Here is a 24,107-nt window from a genome sequence, read left to right as displayed (position 1 = left end):
TGCATGGGGGAGGGGAAGGGGGTTGGCCTTCATTTGGCCGGCCAGAAGGGAGTGGGGTTGGGATAGAGGAGCCAGTTGACTATCACATTCCATCTCCCTCAGATTTAAAACCTGCCCTGTCTTTTAGGAGACATCTTGCCCAGATGTTGGGCCCATAAGTTTCCCTTGGGCAGCAGCCTAAATACTAACAGTTGGCCAACCATGATAGGATGGGATTGTGGGATTCCTGGATCCTAGTGCCCTGACTTTAAGGGGTAGGCTAATCAATTCCCCTGTGGTGAAGTTGAGTCCTTGACCCCTGCAGGCCTCAAATGGGTACACAGGAAGGGCAGTGGTAGTAGCCCGCAGAGTGTTAGTCTATCCAGCAAATAGAATATTACAAATCAAACATCTTTTAATACTCAGAGAGAATGTTGGGATGGGGCTAATGCCATTTGGGACAACCTTCGTCTCCATGTGGTCGCATATGGTGTGGGGAGTGCTCCCAGAGGGAAGCCCACTCAGGCTTAAACAGGAGTTGCTGATCCTATCATGGTACACCTTCTCAAAATTTGTAACCCAGGTACATTTAAAGACCCACGAGGGCTCACAGATGCTGGTGGTGGGAGTATTGAGGATATTCTTTCACATATTTTGCTGAGGAACATGCTAGAAGTGTTGCCGTGTCATAAGAACATAAGAATGGCCATACTGGGTCAGGCCAAAGGTCCATCAAGCCCAGCATGCCATCCTCCAACAGTGGCCAATGACAGGTGCCCCAAAGGGAATGAACAGACATGTTATCATCAAGTGATCCATGCCCTGCCACCCAATCCCAGCTTCTTGCAAACAGAGGCTAGGGACACCATTCCTGCCCATCCTGGCTAATAGGTCCATCAATGGCTATCTTCTATGAATCTATCTAGTTCCCTTTTGAACCCCGTTATAGTACTGGCCTTCACAACACCCTGTGGCAAGGAGTTCCAGAGGTTGACAGTGCGTTGCGTGAAAAAATATTTTCTTGTGTTTGTTTTAAACCTGCTACCTATTAATTTCATTTGGTGGCCCCTTGTTCTTGTATTATGAGAAGGAGTAAATAACACTTCCTTATTTACTTTCCCTATACCACACATGATTTTATAGACCTCTATCATATCCCCCCTTAGTTGCCTCTTTTCCAAGCTGAAAAGTCCCAGTCTTATTAATCTCTCCTCATACGGAAGCCATTCTATACCCCTAATAATTTTTGTTGCCCTTTTCTGAACCTTTTCCAATTCCAATATATCTTTTTTGAGATGGGGAGACCACATCTGCACGCAGTAGTCAAGGTTTGGGCATACCATGGATTTATATAGAGGCAATATGATATTTTCTGTCTTATTATCTATCCCTTTCTTGATGATTCCCAACATTCTGTTTGCTTTTTGGACTGCCGCTGCACATTGAGTGGATGTTTTCAGAGAACTATCCACAATGACTCCAAGATCTTTCTTGAGTGGTAACAGCTAATTTAGACCCCATCATTGTATATGTATACTTAGGATTATGTTTTCCAATGTGCATTACTTTGCATTTATCAACATTAAATTTCATCTGCCATTTTGTTGCCCAGTCTCCCAATTTTGTGAAATACTTTTGTAGCACTTCGCAGTCTGCCTGGAACTTAACTATCTTTAGTAGTTTTGTATCATCTGCAAATTTTGCCACCTCACTGTTTACCCCCTTTTCCAGATCGTTTATGAATATGTTAAATAGGACTGGGCCCAGTACAGATCCCTGGGAGACACCACTATTTTCCTTTCTCCATTCTGAAAACTGACCATTTATTCCTACCCTTTGTTTCCTATCTTTTAACCAGTTACCAGTCCATGAGAGAACCTTCCCTCTTATCCCATGACTGCTTATTTTGCTTAAGAGCCTTTGGTAAGGGACCTTGTCAAAGGCTTTCTGAAAATCTAAATATACTATATCCACTGAATCTCCTTTGTCCACATGCTTGTCGACCCCCTCAAAGAATTCTAGTAGATTGGTGAGGCATGATTTCCCTTTACAAAAACCATGTTGACTATTTCCCAACAAATTATGTTCCTCTATGTGTCTGACAATTTTGTTCTTTACAATAGTTTCAACCAATTTGTCCGGTACCAAAGTGAGGCTTACTGGCCTGTAGTTGCCATGGTCACCTCTGGAGTCCTTTTTAAAAATTGGCGTCACATTAGCTATCCTCCAGTCATTTGGTACAGAAGCTGATTTAAATGATAAGTTACAGACTACAGTTAGTAGTCCTACAATTTCACATTTGAGTTCCTTCAGAACTCTTGGGTGAAAACCATCAGGTCCTGGAGACTTGTTACTGTTTAGTTTATCAATTTGTTCCAAAACCACCTCTAATGACACCTCAGTTTGGGACAGTTCCTCAGATCTGTCACCCAAAAAGAGTGGCTCAGGTTTGGGAGTCTCCCTCACATCCTCAACAGTGAAGTCCGGTGCAAAGAATTTGTTTAGTTTCTCCGCAATGGCCTTATCATCTTTGAGTGCTCCTTTAGCATCTTGATCGTCCAGTGGCCCCACTGGTTGCTTAGCAGGCTTTCTTATTCTGATGTATTTAAAAAAAAATTGCTATTACTTTTGGAGTCTTTGGCTAGCTGTTCTTCAAATTCTTTTTTGATTATTCTAATTATATTTTTACACTTTATTTGCCAGAGTTTATGCTCTTTTTTTCTATTTTCCTCATTAGGATTTATCTTCAACTTTTTAAAGGATGCCTTTTTTGCCTCTCACTGCTTCTTTTACTTTGTCATTTAACCACAGTGGCTCTTTTTTAGTTCTCTTACTATGTTTTTTAAATTGGGGTAATTAAGTTGAGCTTCTATTATGGTGTCTTTAAAAAGTTTCCACGCAGTTTGCAGGGATCTTACTTTTGGTACTGTACCTTTTAATTTCTGTTTCACTAACATCCTCATTTTTGTGCCAAGGTTAACAACACTCACTCTGCCCCCTCCATGGTCTGCTCATGGGCATCCATGTGGCCTCCAGCCATCACCTCTCTATTGGCCTCTCTCTTCCCTCTCCCACCAAACCAGGAATTTAGACTTGCCGTCCCTCTGCAATTCACTGTTACTATCCCAGGAGGTCTGACATCAGTCCAGACACTTGCAGTTCTGTCTCTCACAAGGGACAGTGACCGTGTTTACTAGTGACCAGGTAGCTTTCACCAAGCACATATCATTTATTTTAGGAGAAAAAGCATTACAGAGAAAACATCATAAAACAGTAAACAATCTACGTGCATGCTAAGCTTACCAAGTGTCACCCATCTTCCACAGAGAGACTTCGGTAGGTTTCCAGTATTTCAAACCCTTCCAGCAAGGGTTTGCCCTTTTTGTCACAACCTCATGTCAGTTTTGGGGTCAAAATGAGGGGCCCCCATCCAGTTCAGGCTGAATCTTTATACCAAAAGCCCTCTTTTTGGTCTCCCGTATGTCTTAAACCTGATCTGTATCAGAGTATTCAATTCATCTCAGGGAGTGGTGTATCACTGGAGTTGTTTACCTGTTCCAGAGTCTGCAGTAATTAACCTCCACTTACTTTAGTTATTATGGAAGCTCAGAAACCCTCCACCTTGAAGCTAGAATACAGTCCCTAGACCACAAAGATGTATATTCCCTGAGCCCATAACATCTGGCATATCTCAATGTAATAGTTTTCTGAAGTTTCCATATTTCCAATGTCTCATGTCTGACAACAAATTTGAACCAAGTTCGGATGCAAGCCCAGAGGCCAGACTTGATGGTTAGGGAGGCTAACTCACTGCCTCCTCTTACCAGGGAAATGGAGACAGCACTGAGTATTGTTGCGTGATGCCTTAGACAAGAGTAGGGAAATGGTGGCATAACTGAGAGTTGCTGTGGCTAAGACTATAGGCAAAAGTGGGGAAACTGAAGCTGGTAAGTTCTGAAAGCATGTGATTCCTTTCAGTGGTTGGGGAAGGCCAAGATGGAGTAAAGAAGCCATGAGGCCACTCCCTGTAATAGAGGACCCCCTTTTCAGACAGTGGCCATAAAGGTTGTGGACTTGACAATGGGCCCCAATACATAGCCTACAGAGAAAAGAATCTGCCCTGGGCCAGGGACAGATCCCTGGAGAAGGCATACCAAATCTGGGGATGTCCAGTGACTATCTTCAGGGATGAGATCAGGAGTGAGAAAGGTGATTCTAAAGTGGAAGCCAGGCACTGGTCCATCTTGGTAACTGCCAGTTCTTTAAGTCACTCAGAATATGAGATGGGCAGAATTTGAGAGCAGGTGGTGGTAGCCATTGAGGAGCCCATTCAAATGCAGCTAAGCCCTTGCAAGCACAGTTCGTGACCAGTTTTGGTTTACTGAAAAGCAGTGATCATGTTGAACATTCATATGTATGTTGGGGAGGTAGAGGAATTTAATCAACTCTACTTGAGGGCAGGGGCAAGTCCTCTTAGAATTGACCAATTTACTACAAACCATAATGTCATGGGTGCATTGGGGGCTCCGATATTGGTGACTGTCACTATTTGGGGTGAGGAATTTGGAAATAAACAGGTTTGGTTTTGGTGTGACAACCAGGTATGGGTTCACATCCTTGACCAATAGTCAGTATAGGGAATGCGGCTGGTATGAGCAGTTATATTGAACTGCTTTTTTTGTTTATCAAACTTTTCTTTGCATGATAATGTAGATAATAGCCTCATTGATGCTCTGGCTCCATTTCAGGATCGCAGATTCCAGGAGCTAACACTGTTTCACAGCCAAGCCCTGCAGGTGATGGTTTGTGGAGACATGATTCAGAATGGACGAAAACCCCAGAGTCCCAAGGGCAATCATGGTTTACAAAGCTGCAGTTGTTAGGTTTATTTAATTTAGAGTTAAGGTAGGTCTCTTTTGTTGTTTGTGCCGTCACTGAGCCTCAGGTGGTGAGATACGGAGTGTCTGTGACGTACCATGGACTAGCTTCATCTGCAATACTGGGTTTCCTGGTTAGCCTGGTTTGTTGCATAGTGGCAGGATTTACTGGCTCATGTAGAGGACTCTTACTAAGCAAGCTCTTGGAGGTATGGTCATGACCTGAGGGTTGCAAAGACGATAACAGGTATACCATCCCCTGTGAAATTTGCTGGGTTATCGAAGGCTTTACCTAGGGAGTGAAGTTGTGGGATGGAGGCATTTCTATTTAAAGTTGCATTTGTCAAGTCCTTGTTGGTGCTTTCAGGTTTAGTGAAATAGTGCTACAGGTGGCAGGGGCCACCTCCTGGCATGTATTAGATTGGCAGAGGTACCGTTTTAACAAGCAGCAATAGACTTGAAATTAAGGTATTCAGAAACTGATTGGACTAGAAAAGAGACCATAGTAGAGCTAAGGGAATGCTCAGCTGAATGGGTATGTCTGGTAAAAGCCGCAAACAGTTTTTGTTGGAACCACATGTATGTGGGAGCCAGGCCCACCTAGTTGTACATGGGGATGGTGGCAACTTGACCAGCTACCAGTTTGACGTAATTCCTCATTTGTGGTAATGAGGAATGCGTTAGCCTACTTGGGTCTCAATCTGGCAAATTTTGCACACATTCTTTCAGGCTTGAGGCAGCAACACCAACAGCATTGGAGGGTTTTTTTTTACTTCTCAAGGATCCAGACACTTACAGGACCTATGTTCACCCTGCTGATGGGTTACTGGGGCAGGCAAAAGTGTGAGAACTAACCCTATCTGTGATTGCTGGGGACACTGGAAAAGGGTTGCTGTCTGGATCTGCGGCTCTTGTACTGCATTGGGCCTACAAGCAGGCAGCCAGGTCAGCAGGGGAATCACAACTGAGCTTCAGGGTTGAGGTTCTTTGCCTTCAATGATATGGCAGAGGTGACATGTTGTGGAATCAGCTCATGTCTCTTCTGTGCTCACTGAAAGGCAAACTACAGCCACCTTGTGCACTTCTCAGATACAGGGTCTGACATTGCCTATGGGATCTTAGGGATTGCATTTGGCAGGAAATAGATACTAGGCACTTTGGATGGTGTGTGCGTGCAGACAATGAAGCTAATTGCTGGTTCTCCCAGTGGCTGGTATCCAGTGTAGATAAAAGTTAAAAAGGGCCAACTCCCAGGTGGAAATGAGATCCAGGATTTTACTGATGGACTTTGTGCCTGTAAGGAGAAGGGGAGACCTCAAGTCTTTTCAGACTGAGGTCCCTCTTGGTACCTTCTACCCTCCTGGTGGTGGGTAGGGCAAGACAATTCAGAAATGAGTCTAGTCCTAGGAGCAGGCTGAAGAAGGTATACCTCGAGTAATGATTATATGGTGGGAGCTGTGTAACCCCATAGTGGACCTAGCTAAATGCCAGGTATGTAAGGGGAGGTGTATAGTGCCTGCCCCATTGTTAAATTAATAAAGTTGTGGTCTGCCACTTAAATCCACTGCTGTATCTGTCTTTCAGTTGTGCATGTCCAGATCAGTGGGACTATTCACATTCTTAAAATAATGCACATTCTTAAGTGACTTGCTGACATTGGGTCTAAGACCTCAATTAAGGAAGGTATGTAAGCACATGTCTAACTGTAAGCACGTGAATAATCCCATTGTTTTAAATGGGACTACACATATGCTTGCAGTTTGGCACATGCTTAATTACCTTTCTGAATCAGAGCCTAAAAGGGGAGGAACGTATGTCTTAGTCAGGCAAAACCAGTCAAAATATTTAGTCTTTGCCAATATTCATTTTGTTTGTTATTCAGAAATGGCATCCTTTGCAAACAAACAAAAAAGAAAAGATATCTCAAGTAGGCAGTTTTCTCCATTACAAATACATTTCACAGTCTGTTATACCAATTTAATAAAGTGGATGAAACCGTTTTCTTTCAACTCACTGCTATCAAACACCTTGCGGCCACTAATAAATGTTTCCTTCAAGCTGTTTTCTTTATATTAGTAGAACTAATAATAAAACCAATAATAATAATACCAAAGGATCATGAAGGAGGTCTATTCCCATAATCATTTTGATTGCCATGATGATCTTTGCTTGTAATCCCATATAAGAAGCCAATTATACAATATGTGGATAGGGGATTCCTTTCACTACTCCTGCTACAACCGCCAACATGAACTATTCTTTTAATTTTATTGGGCGTAAATTACCATTGATATAACAGGTTATCCTCAGAGTGGGGTATATTGCACAGGCAGCAGCAAATAAAATTCTCTCACTTTTTTATCAATATGTTTCAATTCAGTATCTAGAAGCTTAAGTCTTCTGGATTTCCCAGCAAATGATGAAGGCTTTAATTAGCATGTTGATAATGCTGCAAATATTATTAAAATTCTGCTGTTGTCTCATTTTAGATGGTGATAAACTTTTTTACTTTTACAAAATGTAATGCCCTTCAGTAGTAGTATTAAAAACAGCATCAAATATTCAAAGATTACTAAAAGGGAGATTTTTGTACCTCATTTAGGCATAATTTATTAGGAAACTCTTCTTTTAGAACAGTATCATCCTATCACTGGATATTTTTTCTTGATGGATTTTTTACTTCAATAAATCAATGCTGATTTAAATATTGGCCGTTTTCCAAATTGCTTGAAGACTTGATGCCTAACAGCAAAAACAGTAATCTTTTTAAACTGTTTCTTAAGCAACCATTTGTCATCCCTGCATAGCAGTGTAGCTTGCATTCAAAGGGATTTTGTGTATAAACTAGGGGAAAATTCAGTGTTACTTGTCCTTATGTAATGAATTTAGCTCTTAATGATGAAGGGTATTCCAGTGGACAGTCTTTTGCACCTATCCAATATCCAGAAGCACTATCAGTGCTTTTTTGTAACTACTTCAGTGTTATTGATCAGTGACTCTCTGAATGAGGTAAGCTGGTCACAGTAGAATAAGAGCTTTGTACAAAAATAATACAGTGCGCACCCTGGAAAAAGAAAACTCACATCAGATAATTATATTTCTATGCATCAAACATCATGAAATGCTGTTACTCTAGCACTTCTGATGCGATTGTGACCTCGGGAACTCCTCCTTTAATAATCTGAATGATTTTCTCCTCTGTGTATTGGCTCCACTAAATGGGGAGAATTATTAATAGCATCACGGGGCAGGTATTTGGGGTGTTGTACAGCAGCACTTTCTATGCAGAAGTAGGGAATTCAGTTAAACTGCAAACTTTAAAAATAGCTATTAAGGAAATTGTACTTTCAAATGTGTAAGGATTGTTCATTTTTGGGAGGTTTCAGAAAATAATTTAACTAAAACTGAGAACGACCAATTTAAAAAACATATATGCTTAAAAGAAGTTTCCCTAAAATAATGCATTTAATATAACCTGTCCTTCCCTTTCCTCCTTATTTAAGTTACTGTGAAACTGGTAATCATGCCTCTCCAGCAAAAGTATCAGACAGAAGCAGCTCTAATGACTGCATCCCAGTGTATGAGGGAAAGGAGAGACCGTGTTGCCTACTAGATTGTGCACTGCACTGCACTGGGACTTAGGAGTCTTGGGTTCTAATCCCAGCTCTGTCTCTGATCTTCTGTGTTACCTTGGGCAAGTCACCTTACCTCTCAATTTCTCCATCTCTTTGTAAAGAGCTTTGAGATCTGCTGCTGAAAAGCATTATATAAGATCTTAGTATTAATATACATAAATGTTACGTGTGGAATAATGCTGTGGTACTAGCAATGAGAACTAGTATCATGGAAGTGTGGTGTATGACATGCCTTCTCTTCCACTCTTTTGAGAGCAGCGCTGAATCCTTGCATTGTGAGCTGCCATGTTTCTAGTCACACACTTTTTTCTGATTCAAATTGTGTTAAAAATTCCATCGGAAAATGTAGCAGAGCATAATGTAAATTCAGAAATCTTTCCTGGAGTGGTTTACTTGAGACAAAAACTAGTATGACATTTATCATGCTAGCTGTCTTCAAAAGATCCAAGGAATTGCATTAAAAGATAACATCCCTGAATCATAACAACTTCAAGTGTTGAAATATCACATAATTTCCACATTCTGGATCTGGGATCTGGTCAGTAAGAGAATTTTTCCTTTGGGATAGGCTTTGGTTGATATACCTTAAATAAAAAGTATTTGCAAAAACATTTTCTTCATGGGAGGTGAATTTCTACAAAACCAGTTTTTAAGTTGCTTTTTCATGTTTGCAGCAATTTGCCAGTAGGATATAAATGTCTGATTTCAGTGCAGTTCTGGCTGCTGCCTGAAGTAGTTTCCTGTTTGGCTTTTTTATGTTACGCTGGATGTGTGTTTTTAAAGTATTGAAAGGAAAGCAGGACATTTTATGACATTTCTAATCCCTTTTTCCATTATAGAGCTTATTATTTTCAAGGAAAAGAAGGATGGGGTAGAAGTGGCAGGTGAATGGAGGAGAGAGAAAATATACCTGCAGTACACAAAGCCTATGTGCCTATTTAGCAGTCAGTAACAAGCAAATTTAATTTCATCTGTGGTTAGATATCCTGTTCAGTTAAAAAGGCATAATAATACAAATCATAGAGGACGAGAAGGTCAGGCCATACGTTGTTATTTTGTTTTCATTCTTTCATTCACCTGAAAGGTTACATTAGCTATATGGCTTTGTTTCGCTTACCAGTTAAGACATTTTATTAGATATAACATTAGACAATTCATGGTTTTTCAATTTTGGAGAATCAATTTTTTAGCTAAAAAACTTGTTCTTAGCATGAATGGTTTATGTGCTGCAGGCTTGTTGATTCACATATTATCGTCTCCTAATATAAAGATTTTTTGAGCTTCAGGTACAGTAAATTTGCTTTGAAGCTATTTTAGTATCTGTTATTTTAAGTGAGAGAGAATTTTACTTGGAAAGTCATTACTATTTATTTATTTCGGTGTGATTAAAATATGCCAGTTCAGATCTCTGTGGGCACATAGAGACTTTATCAAGAAATGTAATACACTAAACAATTTGGGCCAATGACCAAACTAAAGTTATTGGGTTTGATAGAGGAATTATGGGGTAAAATGCCATGGTCTTTGTTATACAGGAGGTCAGACTAGATGACGATAACACTCCCTTGGGCCTTAAATTTTAAGGCCCATGTCTACACAGCAAAAGCTGTACATGGGCTAGTCTACCTGAATTAATTTGAATTCAGCTAATGCAGGTAACAGTAGCAGTGAAGACAGCACAGCATGAGCTTTAGTGTGGGCTTAGTGACCTGAGAACATAGTGTCCATGCTGGGCTTGTACTACCTGGGCTGAAGCCCATGCTCTGCTGTCTTCACTCCTATTGTTGCCCATGCTAGCTGGATTCAAACTAGCTCAGGTAGGCTAGCCTGTGCACAACTTCTGTTGTGTAGACATACTCTAAGAATCTATAAACTGCTCTCCACTCTTTTCAAAACAAGCATTTTCACACGTCTCACTCAATAATCCTTCCCAATTGTGTAAAAGCTTGGGAGTATAGGTAGATCTTGCAGCAAGAAAAAAGCGATATGGTCTTTTTCTGCCTTCCCTAAGGATCTGATATTTGTGTTGAAAAGGAGTGGTGATAGAACAGAAAGCTGTAATTACTCCCCTCCACCCCTGCTAAAAACCCTTGGGACAGATGAGCAACTGCTCAAAACTACTCATTGCGTCCCCTCAGAGAGAGAAAATAGTGGAACCATTCAAGGGTAATCCAGTCTGTCTGTTGGGTTCAACAGTACCCTCGTGTTTAATAATAACAAAGGCAGATGATGGACCTAAAAGAAACAGCATAGATGCTTGCTTTTTGTCTGTTATTAGTAGGAGTTCATCAACCAATGAAATTTCCATACTATGTATATGCTAAATGGACTGTCCTCATAGAACCATGAGGAATCCAGGCATGGCTGTAGTTGTTCAGGTAATATTTTCTGTACGACCATTCCTCCCAAAAAAGGAGTTTCATATTCAAAGGTTTTTCTACTACAAACTACAGCAAATCATTTAGTTTGTCACATGCAGTATATATTTCTGGTTTCTCCCCCAGTGCACCTGCAGGAAAGACATGGTAACAATATCAATGGATATCTTTGTGAGGAAGTTTCAACCAGACAGATATCAACTGTGGAAACAAGGAAAGGATTTATATACCATTGATCACACGAAGCCCACGCCTGAAACAACACCTGAGGTAAAGGCCTGGTTGCAGAGAAGAAGGAAAACAAAGAAACCTCCCAAATGGTAATTAGAGTTGTTCACCTTCCATTTAATTAAAGTTAAATATGTTGTATATTTCCATTTTTTTTCAATGCCCTTTTCTCTGACATTCCATTAGAGTTGTTCATTTATTCTAGTCACAGCTAATTTAGCTCTTCTTATAATTTAACCATGAGCTTGAGGCCAAGAAAGTCATAATTCATAGTGATTGTTTAAATGAAAAATACATTCATTTTGCAATATGTAAGGAAAATGCATAGCTGAAGTTTATGCACATGGAGAGGTGGCCATTGCTTCTAATGCAATATTTAAATCTTTTCCTTTGGTGAGGGTGTGTTCACTAGTACTTGCACTGTGTGTAACAACATCTCCAGCCAGGAGAGCAGGAAAACATCTGTAGGGAGTGGGCTAAATGCTATTCATTAGTTAGAAAAGAGGGGTATAAAACAGGTGCAGAATTGTAGCAGCTGTGCACAACCTCTAGCAATAGACTTAGCATTCACTAGCTTGTAGCCCAGGAGCTCTATAGAGAGAGACCTATTTGGAAGACTCTCACAGTACCACTGCCAATACCTGCTATGTCTGCTATGGATTAACAACTGGTTGGAGTTTGGCATAATGAAATCCTTAACCCAATTGTCAATGCAGATTTTACTGACATACCTGAAAAGTTAACTTTGTAGGTTATCATTGACACTATCAAAGTTTTGACTTTTGATACTTTTACAGCTGGATCCAGTGTCGTCATATAGATAGTGTATTTTTGGGGAAAGTTTTCTTTACATGCAGCATTTCTCTTTTGTTTGCACTTAACAGAATTCCAACGGATTTTCCTATTCATTATTGCTTTGAGTTTTAACTGCTAAAAATTGACATGAGCTTTGCTTGTGTCTTGTCTCAGCAGGGCACAATTGGATCAAGTTAAGGATAATACTTAGTCCTTTAATAGCCCTTTTAATCTTCAAATCATTTTGCAAACATTAAATAATTAAGGATGATGCCCCATTGTGACTGCATATTGGCAAGTGAACACTAAACTGTGAATTTCCTTCTTTAATTTTTAAATGAATTTACTTCTCTTAAAAGGTGATGTGATAGCACTGGAGACAAACATTCTCCGCTTATCCACTGGATGAGTAAAACACAGGCAATGGCATTGTGTGGTGAGGGCACCCCAGTTTGTTGTGTTGCCCCCACCCAAGGCTTAAATGTTCAAACTAATACCACCTTACTCAGTCCAGGGTCCAAACAGCCACCAGTGTCTTAATTCCCAAGCAGGTTCCTTTCTGGCCCTTGTAGTGGCTGCTGGTGCTTGGGCACAGTGCAAGCTTGGAGCGATGAATCCCAGTCTCTGGTGCCTTGCTGGTGTCCATGTCCGCAGTCACCATGCTAGTCAAGGCTTCTTTGCTGGGTCTAGGCTGCTCCTTCAGCCTGGCTGTAACCTGCTCCTTGGACCTCTTCTCTAGTCCCAGATTCTGGAGTGGCATTCCTCTCCTCCAATGACAGGTGGGATGGCAGAAGGAAGCCAGTTATGAAATTTTCTCCCAGTCCTCTATCCAATCAGGGTTCTGGGGCCAGCTCCCCTCTCTCTGCTTGCCTCTTAATGAATGGGGGTTTATGGGGGTAGGGGCTTCAGTTTTCATGGAGAGTGGAGTTACTCTCCACACGAGTTTCCCCATATTGCTCCACAAATGTGCCTCAATCCTGAAGTAAAGGTTCACATCTAGGGGTGAGATGTTCATTTTCCATGTTGACTCAACCCTTAGTCTATTTCCTGAGACTCCCAATAAAGATGCCACTTAATGTCTACTGTGTGAAGACTTGCCCCATACCTTCCTTGGTCCTACCCAAAGGCTGAGGGATACACACATGAAAAGGACCCTACGGCACCGGCTTCCTCGTCGTCATCACCAGACGAGGCTATAATGGGGCCCCCTCCCCTGGTTCCTCCGGATGACACTAAAGCGCACCAGGAACTAGTGAAGAGGGTCGCTGCCAAACTGGGTCTTCAAGCGGAGGAGCTAGAGGAGCCTTTGGACTCTCTCTTCAATGTCCTCTGCTCCACAGCACTGGCCAGGGTGGCTCTCTAAGATCAATAATGCCCTGTGGCAAACTCCCACCTCCCTGCCCCCCATCTCCAAGAGGGCTGAGCGCAAGTACTTTGTGCCATCCAAAGGCCACGAGTACCTGTATACCCACCCTGCTCCCAACTCCCTAGTGGTAGAAGCGGTTAACCACAGGAAGCAACAAGGTCAACCCAGGGCTACCCCTAAGAACAAAGAGACTAGACTTGTTTGGGTGTAAGGTTTATTCGTCCTCTAGTCTCCAGTTGAGGGTGGCCAACCATCAAGCCCTCCTGGGACGCTATGATTTTAACATGTGGCAAGCCATGGCCAAGTTCAAAGGCTCTATTCCTGAGGCTTCTAGGAAGGAGTTCTGGGCTATTGTGGAGGAGGACACTAATGCAGCCAGGGCGATGCTCCAAGCGGCATTGGATGCGGCGGACACCGCCGCCCGAACCATGTCCTCGGCCATCACCATGCGCCAGGCATCCTGGCTGCTCCTTTCTGGCTTGTCTACGGAGGCTCAGCAGTCAATGCAAGACCTTCCCTTCGATGGGCAAGCCCTGTTTGCGGAACAGATGGACAATAAGCTCCATGGCCTAAAGGACTCCCGCATGACCCTTAAAACACTGGGCCTGTATGCTCCTGGCCCTGCCCACAAGCGGTTTAAGCCGCAGCAGCCTCAGGGCCAGGGGAGCCACCTTCTCTAGGAACCTTCCCATAAGAAATCCAGAGGCTACAAGAGGCGTCCTAGCCAACAGCCTTCACAGGCCTCTCAGACGAGGTTGACCTGCAATAAGCAGGCAGGCAAGCGCTCATTTTGAGGGTACGCCCAAGGGCGACCCTGTCAGACTGTTCCCAGGATCCTCCCTCCCCTATTTTTGCCAACGGCCTTTCTCCTTTCCTCCCTGCGTGGGCATCTATAACATCAGACCGATGGGTCCTCAGTATGGTGGCACGGGGTTACACCCTTCAGTTACTTTCTACCCCTCCTACCCACCCTCCCTGTCCCTCGCAAGAGTCTCCTCGCGCAGGAGGTAGAGGGGTTACTGTAGCTAGGTGCGGTGGAGGTCGTTCCTCCAGAGTACAGGAACAAGGGGTTCTATTCCTGCTACTTTTTACTCCCAAAGGCCAAGGGCGGTCTGCAACCTTTCCTGGACCTGCGAGACTTGAACCACTTCCTAGCGAAGCTGAAGTTCCACATGGTCTCCCTGGCCTCCATTATCCCCTCCCTGGATCCGGTAGACTGGTACACCGCCCTCAATCTGAAAGATGCGCACTTTCACATTGCCATCTTCGAGGGACACAGACGCTTCCTCCGGTTTACGGTCCCAACCACTATCAGTTTGCGGTCCTCCCGTTTGGCCTAGTGACAGCACCGCAACAGACTTCAGCGTATCAAGATCTACCCATACCTCGATGACTGGCAAGTCAAGGGCAGCTCCAGGTCCAAAGGCATGTTGCGATGCTGTTGCCTCGGCCTGTTGGTAAATGACAAAAAATCCACGTTAGTTCTGGTACAGAGGATAGAGTTCATTGGAGCAGTGCTCAACTCGACCTGCACCAGGGTGTTTCTGCCACTGGGGAGATTCAGTCTCCGCGTTTCCCCTGACCACGGACAGGGTTTGCCTGCGCCTACTAGGTCACATGGCAGCATGTACATATGTGGTGTGCCATGCCAGGCTCCGGATGCAACCTCTGCAGAAAAGGAGGTGCCACAGGTTTTGCTCCAGAAGGGTCTGGGCAAGGGCTTCCTCTCCAACACCTTCATCCTGCCATGGGCAGGAAGCCTGATATACGCCTTCCCTCCAATTCCGTTCATCAGCAAAGTCCTAGCAAAAATCAAGAGAGACAAGGCTCAGGTTATCATGATCGCCCCGGTGTGGCCTCGCCAACACTGGTTTGGGATGCTATCGAGCCTGTCAGCGATCCCTCTGTGGCCCCTGCCGAACCGACCAGACCTGCTGTCACAGGATCACGGTCGACTCTTGCACCACAAACTTGTGTCCCTCCACCTCACGGCGTGGATATTGAACTCTCAGGAATGGGCCTGTTCAGAAGGGTTCCAGAAGGTCCTCCTCAAGAGTAGAAAGCCCTCGACTAGACAGACTTACCTGGCAAAGTGGACGAGGTTCTCCCGCTGGGTGGCCGAACTGGGCATCTCCTCTTTGCATTCCTCGGTGCAGTCGATCTTAGACTACCTGCTTCATTTGAGGAGCCACGGTCTGGCACACTCATCTATCAGGGTGCCTCTGGCGGCCATTTCCGCCTTTCATCCACTTATCCAGGGGAAGACGGTGTTCTCCCATGACATGACAGTCAGGTTCCTCAGAGGTTTCGAGAGACTTTTTCCTCAAGTTTGGTCCACAGTCCCTCAGTGGGATCTCAACTTGGTTCTGCCAAGGCTCATGGGCCCGTCTTTTGAGCCTGTGGCCTCGTGCTCCCTGTCTCACTCACAGTGGAAGGTAGCTTTCCTGGTGGTGGTGATGTCGATGAGGTGAGTCTCTGAGCTGCAAGCCCTGACCTCAGAACCGCTGTACACGGTCTTCTATAAGGACAAGGTCCAGCTACGGCCCCACCTGGCCTTCCTTCCCAAGGTGGGGTCTACTTTCCACATGAGCCAGGACATCTTCCTTCTGGTCTTCTGCCCTAAGCCCCATGAGACTAGTGAAGAGAGGTGCCTTCATGCTCTGGATGCAAGAAGGGCCCTAGCTTTCTACCTAGATTGAACAAAGCCTTTCTATAAGTTGACTCAGTTTTTCATCTCTACAGCTGATAGGATGAAGGGCCTCCCGGTGTCCACGCAGAGGATTTCTAATTGGATCACCTCTTGCATTTGGACCTGCTATGAATTGGTGGGAGTCCCTCCCACCACCGATTGTCAGAGCCTACTCGACCAGCTGTGGAGCTGCGAAGTGGTCCTCGGTGCACACATTCACAATCCACTATGCCATCACTCAGCAGGCCAGGGATGATGCTGGGTTCAGCAGAGCGGTGTTGCAATCTGAATGTCCGTGAATTCCTACCCACCTCCGAGGGGTATTGCTTGGGAGTCACCTAAGTTTCAAGGACATGAGCAAGCATTCGAAGAAGAAAAGACAGTTACCTTTTCCTTAACTGGTGTTCTTCGAAATGTGTTGCTCGTGTCCATTCCACAGCCCTCCCTTCTTCTCCACTGTCGGAGTTTCTGGCAAGAAGGAACTGAGGGTGGGAGGAACTGGCGGCGCCCTATATACCGCGGCATGTGCACGCCACTCCAGGGGGTGCCGGAGCCGGTCCCTACGGATACTGCTGAGGGAAAAACTTCCGGCACCCGTGCATGTGGCGAACACACACACACACACACACACACACACACACACACACACACACACACACACACACACACACACACACACACACACACACACACACACACACACCCCTCTAACCATAGGAAGACCAACAGGCTTGGGGTCTAGGCAAAGGTGCTAACTGTGAATAATCAGATGCATTGTTGGAGCTTTATGTATAGAGCTTGCAAAGTCCTTGTCCTGCCCTGTGCTTGACTCTGGTCAGTGCTGAGAGTTCATCATGTCCATCAGTGCTAAATTCACAGGAAATAATGAACAAAACCAAACAGAGTGGCGGGGGGGAAGGGGTGACCTAAACAAAAAATAAATTATGAGTTTCCCTTCTCCCTTGCTAATAATTTTCCTGCACAGGCATTCTTTTAGAAAATTATTGATCTGATTCTTGGTCTCCTTTCCTCTGCCCCCTACACCTGACATAAGTAGCTATGTGGGGATTTCTTTTAGGATATGTCTACAATCAAAAGTGTGATTGAAACTTGTGTAGGCATACCTGCATTAGCTTTAATCTAGCTACCTCAGCTAAAAACAACCGTGACGATGCAGTGGCATGTGTTTCAACGCTGGCTGTACAAGCCCACCCCATAACCCTGAGTACACACTCAAGTTGTTAGCCTGTGCTGGTGTCTGTGCTTCCATATCTTTGCGGCTATTTTTGGCCTGCTAGCTAGATTAGAGCTAGTGCATGTATGCCTACACGAAGTGCAGTCACACCTCTGATTACAGTGTAGACAACGTAAGAGGAATGACTAGGTGCCTTGGAGACAATGTTGCCTGCCCTCTGCCCGCCCTTTTGTGTAGTTGTTGTGATTAAGGGGAGGAGAATGCAGTCAGGTCATGATTGCTCTTTTGTGATCCCTGGCTGTCCGAAAGGTCTCTTGGATGCTGTTGCACCTAGGTATATCACTGAGGCTGCTATACGTTGTGGCAGGGGCCCAACCTACCCTTGGTCAGCATCAGGAGCATGAAGGTACCTTTTTCCACGCCTCCTCACCACCGTCAGTTGGGTTGGGCACAGCAATAGTACAGCTGAGGATCCTGCCTGTATGTTAGCATGAGATTTGTGTGTTAAATTTATTAATTATGCTATTTTTGTAATTAAAGAAAATAATGAAACAAATTTGGAAGAAGGCCCAAGAATAAAGCAGTTCAGAATGACCTCAGGGATCTCGCTTCTTGAGCGATGGCAGATCAGTGGCTTTATTAAAGTTGATGGACACTATTTCACAGCATCAGCTTCTGTACGCTTTGACAGCAGACGAAGCTCCTGGTTACAGGGCCAGCTGCAAGTTATGAAAGAGAAGGGAGGTTAAGTTTCCAAACAGAACAAGAGAGGAACTTATTACAGGGGATGGGTCTCACTTCAAAAATTTTTTTTGAAATCTTTAGTGATCAGAAGAATTTAGCAACCATAACTTTTGATACTTTCTTTTGTTGCCTGGTATTTCATAGACTACATAAATGTACTGAAGAACAATGTATTACTTTTGAAGTTACAAAAGAAGACTGGCAAAAGGGATTCTTTAGCTCCCTTAACTGTCATAAGAAGGGCTTTCTAATAGTGAATTCTCTCTCATGTAAGGCTTAGAGCTTTGGCTTCCCAACCTGTTAGATCTCTTTTTTTAAAATTCGTATTAGGATACCTTATTAATTTTGTGAAATAGTTCAGTACAAAAACCAAATAACAATCCTCACCAGCATTTACCAACTTGAGATAGGTGTGTGTATGTTTGTGCACACACCCAAATATAGAATTGTATTATATTGTGTTTAGTGTCTCAGATGTCACTCCTGCATTGTTATAGTATGTACAGTACTATACTATGGCAGATTTGCACTAGGCACAGCAATGATTTACTTGTCAGCATAACCCTATTGAGCTGGGTAGCCAATTTTGGTTAAAAGTAGAGATACTATAATAATTATATTAAAAGTTTTATCAGATGAGTACATGTGCTAAATATAATCACTTAGCTAAACTGATGAACACACGTCTATGCTATTTAATTACTAGATTGGCAGTGGTGCAGACACACAGGGATGCATGTCCTACAAGTGAAGATAAAATATTTATTCCGTTTCATCTCTGCTGTAATGTATTGATGAAAAACATGATAATTTTGATTCCAGGAATAATATAACTTCCCAACTAGGATTGGGTACGAATAGAAATACAACTATAGGAACGTGTCTGCCTGGATGGAGGTAATACTCATGCAGTTGTGGACAAGATGCTCTGTCATGCTAGGATCTCAAGAACGAGTAATTGTGTATAGTGGTTCCAGGAGTTATAAAACAATGCTAACCAATCAGCATTTCCAGCATCGCAACACAATTTCTAGAAGGATCACCTTATAGAGAAGGAAATTCAGGGAATATTAGTGGAGGTAAAATATGGCTCCTTAAAATGTTGGTGAAAAAGGTTATCAAAATATTCCTAGCTCACTGGCTACATCTGCAGTCCAAAATATACAACCCTTTGATATAAACTAGTGATGTCTACTACACAGGACACTTCTCATGAAAGTCTCATCAGGTTGCAAATTGGCAACACCTGACTTGTGATGAAGTAATGTGTACATTACTGCCCTGCTATACTAGAGACTTGAATTTAAGACTTGGGACTCTCACTCCCTGTATCTTGGGCATATAGATTACAACCCATTCAGTCTTTGAGAGCAGTTGCCAGCATTCTTGCTCCGTGTTTGCCCTTCTGTTGGTGGTACAGAATATGCATAAGATGGGCTGAAGGTTGCACTTTATCCATATACTTAAATGTAGTAAAATAACATTTTCTTCAAGACTCAGAAATTTTCCCTAATTCAGATTCTAGTAGCTGATGTTAAAGATGCATATACAATTGCCAAAAATAATCTTTGTAAAAGCTACATGAATGTGCAAGAGTGATCAGGCAAAATGTCTAGTGCACGCAGGGACTGGACAATATTCTCTAATTTTATTGCAGCTGAGCACATTTTTTCTCTATTATTATGTTGCTCAGCTTAGTCTCTTTCAGGTTCCGAAGAATGGTTCATCAAAAACTAGTTTTGGACTTTGGTTAAGAAAGACTTACTTGATGTTGTTTCAGGTTTATAGTCTAAGGAATTGTGATAAAACATTAGAAGGTTAAATCCAATCAATTGTTAATCTATCACTTAATAAATTGTAAACACTATCTTGGCACCAAAAAGTTGGGAAATTGTCAGTTTTTTACCACTTTAAGCAGGTGAAAGGGACATTTATGTTGGTAGACATTTTATCTTATCCAAGACAGACATTCTACTGTGACAGCAATATCTCTTATAATAGCTTCCAGCATACCAGATCTCGATCTAAAAAGCTTAAAACTCCAGAGGACGAGAGAGAATCAGCTATGATCGTTGGTGCAGAAATCATAGCCACTGAAGCAGCTACAGATGGCTTCAAGGTCAATGAAAAGCCAGAAGAAAAAGTGAAGCTGGTAAATTCAGAAGTGCCTTCTGGGGAAGAGAAAAACATTAGCAGAACGCAGCTGGATCAGCATTTATTGGATAATATTGAGGTCTCAGGTGAGATAAGGACTGATTATGTTTCACTTGTAAATTTTAGGCTATTGATATTATGATGCCATAAATCTGTGAATGATAAGGCAAATGTGTTGCTCCAAGTGGCATAACTAAAAATGCCTATTCATAAAGTTTTTATGCAGGGAAATCATGTAAGCAGGAGCATCACATGGTATTTTTATGTGATAGGAGCAAGAGCACAACCAATTTAAAATATTGAGCTGAGAGCAAAACAGGTAAAATTATTTTTACTCATTTATTTTTAAAAGAAAGGAACCTCCCCTCCAAAAAAGCACAAATGTTTTTAAATGAACTCCTTCCATAGATTGGCACATTGTAGTGAATGAAAAACTTGTCTGGAAAATGATATGAAGTACCTTATCCACTGAGAGAGACTGTACAGAATATATACACTTGAGATGTACTGCTTACATTTACAAGCAGAAAACAAATTGTGTATAGTGTTAGAGAGAGTCTTAGTTTTCCTTGTGCACAAAATCCCCCACTTCCAAGTGTACAAGTTCTATTACTTAAGCTACACTAGAAGTGTCTGCTAGAGAGCATGCTCGCTATGCACACGTTACATACGCCAGTGCCAGCCCAGCATATTTCTACTTACCCTGCTTTGATACTGATACCTTTTCTGAGATTCATTCTCTTGTTAACTCTGAATTTCACTGTGGGCAAGACATAGTCTCACACTCCTGTCCAGAAGGGAGCTTAGGCCCCTGTTAAGCAAAATACTTGAGCACATGCCTGACTCTAAGCACATGATTAGTCCCTTTGTTTTCAATTCGGCACCAAAACTGTTTTCAGGAATGAAGGATATTACCCTTACTGGAAATACCATCCTTGTTGAAATGTACGAACCAGAAGCTGTAGGCATTGTACAATTCCCAGCACCAGACAGACGACAAGGTGAATTGTCCAGATTTGACTACTCATGTGCTTAGAAGTAAGCATGTGCATACTTTGCTGTGTTGCGACTTTACAATATCCACCCCTTTGCCTGATTTTCAGAGGTACTGGATCATTTGCAATCCCATTGACTTAAATAGAAGTTGGGAGTGTTCATCACTATGGAAAAAACAAGTCCCTACTTAAGTGCCAAGGTGAAATACAAGCTTTGTAAAGTAGAGCTCAGTCCATTCTTCTTTTCATAATGAAAAGATGGAAGATTGGACCTTTGTAGAGGGAGCCTTGTGGATGTGACAGCTGGGCTACGTTGTTACGTGTATGGTGCTGGTAATTGGTGCCTGCAACCTCTGGCTGATACATCCCAACAATTAATTAAAGAAAATATACTTTATATCTGGAAGTTCTGTATTGATATCAGCTGGGACTACTTATTGGTAAATTCTGCAACCAGATAGATGATTTTAATATTCATTGTATACTGCACATGAAATTAATCTTTAGCAGCATTGATGTACAAAATTACTCTCTGTAATTTTTGGTGATTTTTATGTCAGTGCTGCTATTTGCAGACAATTCTTGATATTTCTTATAAATATATTTTCCGTATTTTAAGTCATTATTTCTTGTTTACTGACAGATTTTCACACAGGCATAATAGGTGTAAATTCAGAGTATAAAGTTCAATATGCCAACCTTTTACAATGGTTATTTCAAGTAGTTAAATTGCTTGTAGGCTGTCAGAATAATCATGCCAAGTGCATATTGATAATTTCAACTGATACAAAAATGCTTTTTCTAGTTGTTCAAATTGAAAATGCCAATAGAAAGAAAAACAAGACGTAAAAAAAGTTTTACACTCTAAACTCAATATGCTATTACTTAAATTATTCTTTGATAAAACATATCATTCTACTTTTTAGTGTGGCCTTTTGTTGATGGGATGCTAGACAGGATTTCTAAATGAGAAGCAGAGTTATGAAACTGGTCTTCAATTCAGACTGCTGTGAGAATGGTATAGAACAGTGGTCCCCAACGCGGTGCCCGCGGGTGCCATGGCGCCCGCTGGGACATCTATGTGCGCCCACGTACTGGCCAGCGGAGAAGCATCCGCCGAAATGCTGCCAAGAAGCGGCAACGTCAAGAGGCGTTGCCGCTGAAATGCTGCTGAGAAGCAGCGTCATCAAGAGGCATCGCTGCCGAAATGCCGCTGATTTTCGGCGGCTTTTCGGCTGCGACGCCTCTTGACGTTGCCGCTTCTTGGCGGCATTTCGGCAGATGCTTTTCCACCGGCCATGGTCTTCGGTGGCTCGTCGTCCGATGCCCACCACACCGAAAAGGTTGGGGACCACTGGTATAGAATAATAATAATACAATATAAAATTTATTAACAAACCCATATTTTTGATACCTAGGGAACATCTGTTCAAACTCACTTTTCAGCCCTACTCCTGTAATGCAGAAAATTAAAACAGAAGATGAGGACAAGGAAGATTCCAGTATTGCTTCCTTTACACCTAAGAATTCTACACTCCCCATACCCACATCTGTTAGTTGTATAAAGGAAGAAGACGACTCTTTAAAATCTCAGAATCAGTCTGTGCAGGTTGAATCATGCCAGAAGTCACCTGGATATGCTTCCTTTGAATCAGAGAGCCTGGAAAAAGGGGAAACGAATAGTGTGTCCACAGAGGATGATGTCAGCGACCTAGAAAGCAGTGAAAGTAGCGAAAGTGGCTTGGAACCTGGAGAAATACCTGCCGTAAGAAAAAATGCTTTGAAAATACCCATTGTATATGAAACCTATTGCATGGTGGTTTTACTTTATTCATAATCAAGGGCACAGACACATGTCGAACAACAGCAGGCTACTAACCAAAACCTGCTGAACTTTGTGTGTGTTAAGTCCCATTGAGTTCAGTGAGACTTGAGCACATGCTTAAAATGAAGCATGTGCTTAAGGGCTCTCCTGATTAGGGATGGTTTCCTGAATTGGGACAGAATTTTATTGCAGCTTACTTGATATTTTTTTTTCTTTTCCTATTTTGGATATCTGGTAATCTGACAGTAGGTAGGCAAGTCTGAATTGTCAGACGGTATAGCTAAGCCCCTCCCCTTTTCACTAACTACCAGAGTGGAGGACTCCCCCGCTATAACTATACTAGGAAACTTAGCTAAAGCCTTTGAAATAAACTAAAAATGGAAAAGAAAGCATCCCATGAGAGCAGACGTGGCCACTACTATAAGATATTCAAGTATGAGGAAAGAAACTTTTTACATATTCAAAGAACTGAGGAAAAATACCAATCATTTACCATGAGTCAATACCCTAAAATGTGTTAGGAGGATTGCTGGTTATTCAGAATAGGTGGATAGGAGGAAGGAAACTCACAGGGATACCACAATCAAATTTTTCTTCTCCTGCTATAGGAAAGTCTGGCAGTCTGACATGGGGATATGAACAGCAGTAAATAATCTCATGGTAAAACAAGTGATTTGAACTTGTCTGCCTGTGGCACATAATAGTTTAGTCTCCTGAGGGCTGTAATACTGTCATCTGTTTTCAGTTGTTAGGTTTAGTGTGTGGGTTCTGGTTGGTGTTGGTGGCCTGTGATATATAGAGGCTTAGACTGGATGATCTGGTGATCCCTTCTGGCCTTAGACTTTGTGTAATTATACACTGTATTTACAACCACTAGCGAGGATGCTTAGGGAGGCACTACAGATTGTATCACCCTCCTACCAAATGTTGAGGGTTGGCAGATGACTACAGATAGACCATATAGTAGCTGGCAAAAGTATGTTCTAAAAACAAGGTGACAACCTTGCAGATCTTTTCATAAAGGCTTGAGATCTTACCACTCCAGAGACTGCGTGTGACCTAGTGGAATAAGCCATGACATTGTTTGGTGGAAACATGTGTGGCTTTATGTGCTTTGGCAAAACATGCTTTGATCTATATGGTAGTTGAAGTATTTGAGGCCTTCTCACCATTAACATCTGGATAATAGCGGATGAAAACATAACTTGACTTCCTGAAGGGTTTAATACCTTAGATGTAAATCTTAA

General features: G+C 42.6%; 1 protein-coding gene across 1 annotated transcript in view; it reads left to right on the top strand.

Moving 5' to 3' along the window:
* KDM4C (lysine demethylase 4C) overlaps window positions 1-24,107 on the top strand; it is a 429,818-nt gene that overhangs the window by 225,210 nt on the left and 180,501 nt on the right. Inside the window, 3 exon segments of the mRNA XM_065406934.1 lie at window positions 10,996-11,189; window positions 19,888-20,126; window positions 22,454-22,800. Coding sequence (XP_065263006.1) covers window positions 10,996-11,189; window positions 19,888-20,126; window positions 22,454-22,800 — 780 coding nt within the window.

Source organism: Emys orbicularis, chromosome 6 (assembly GCF_028017835.1).
Source record: "Emys orbicularis isolate rEmyOrb1 chromosome 6, rEmyOrb1.hap1, whole genome shotgun sequence".
Lineage (NCBI taxonomy): Eukaryota > Metazoa > Chordata > Testudines > Emydidae > Emys > Emys orbicularis.
This window is presented reverse-complemented; position numbering and strand designations above follow the sequence as displayed.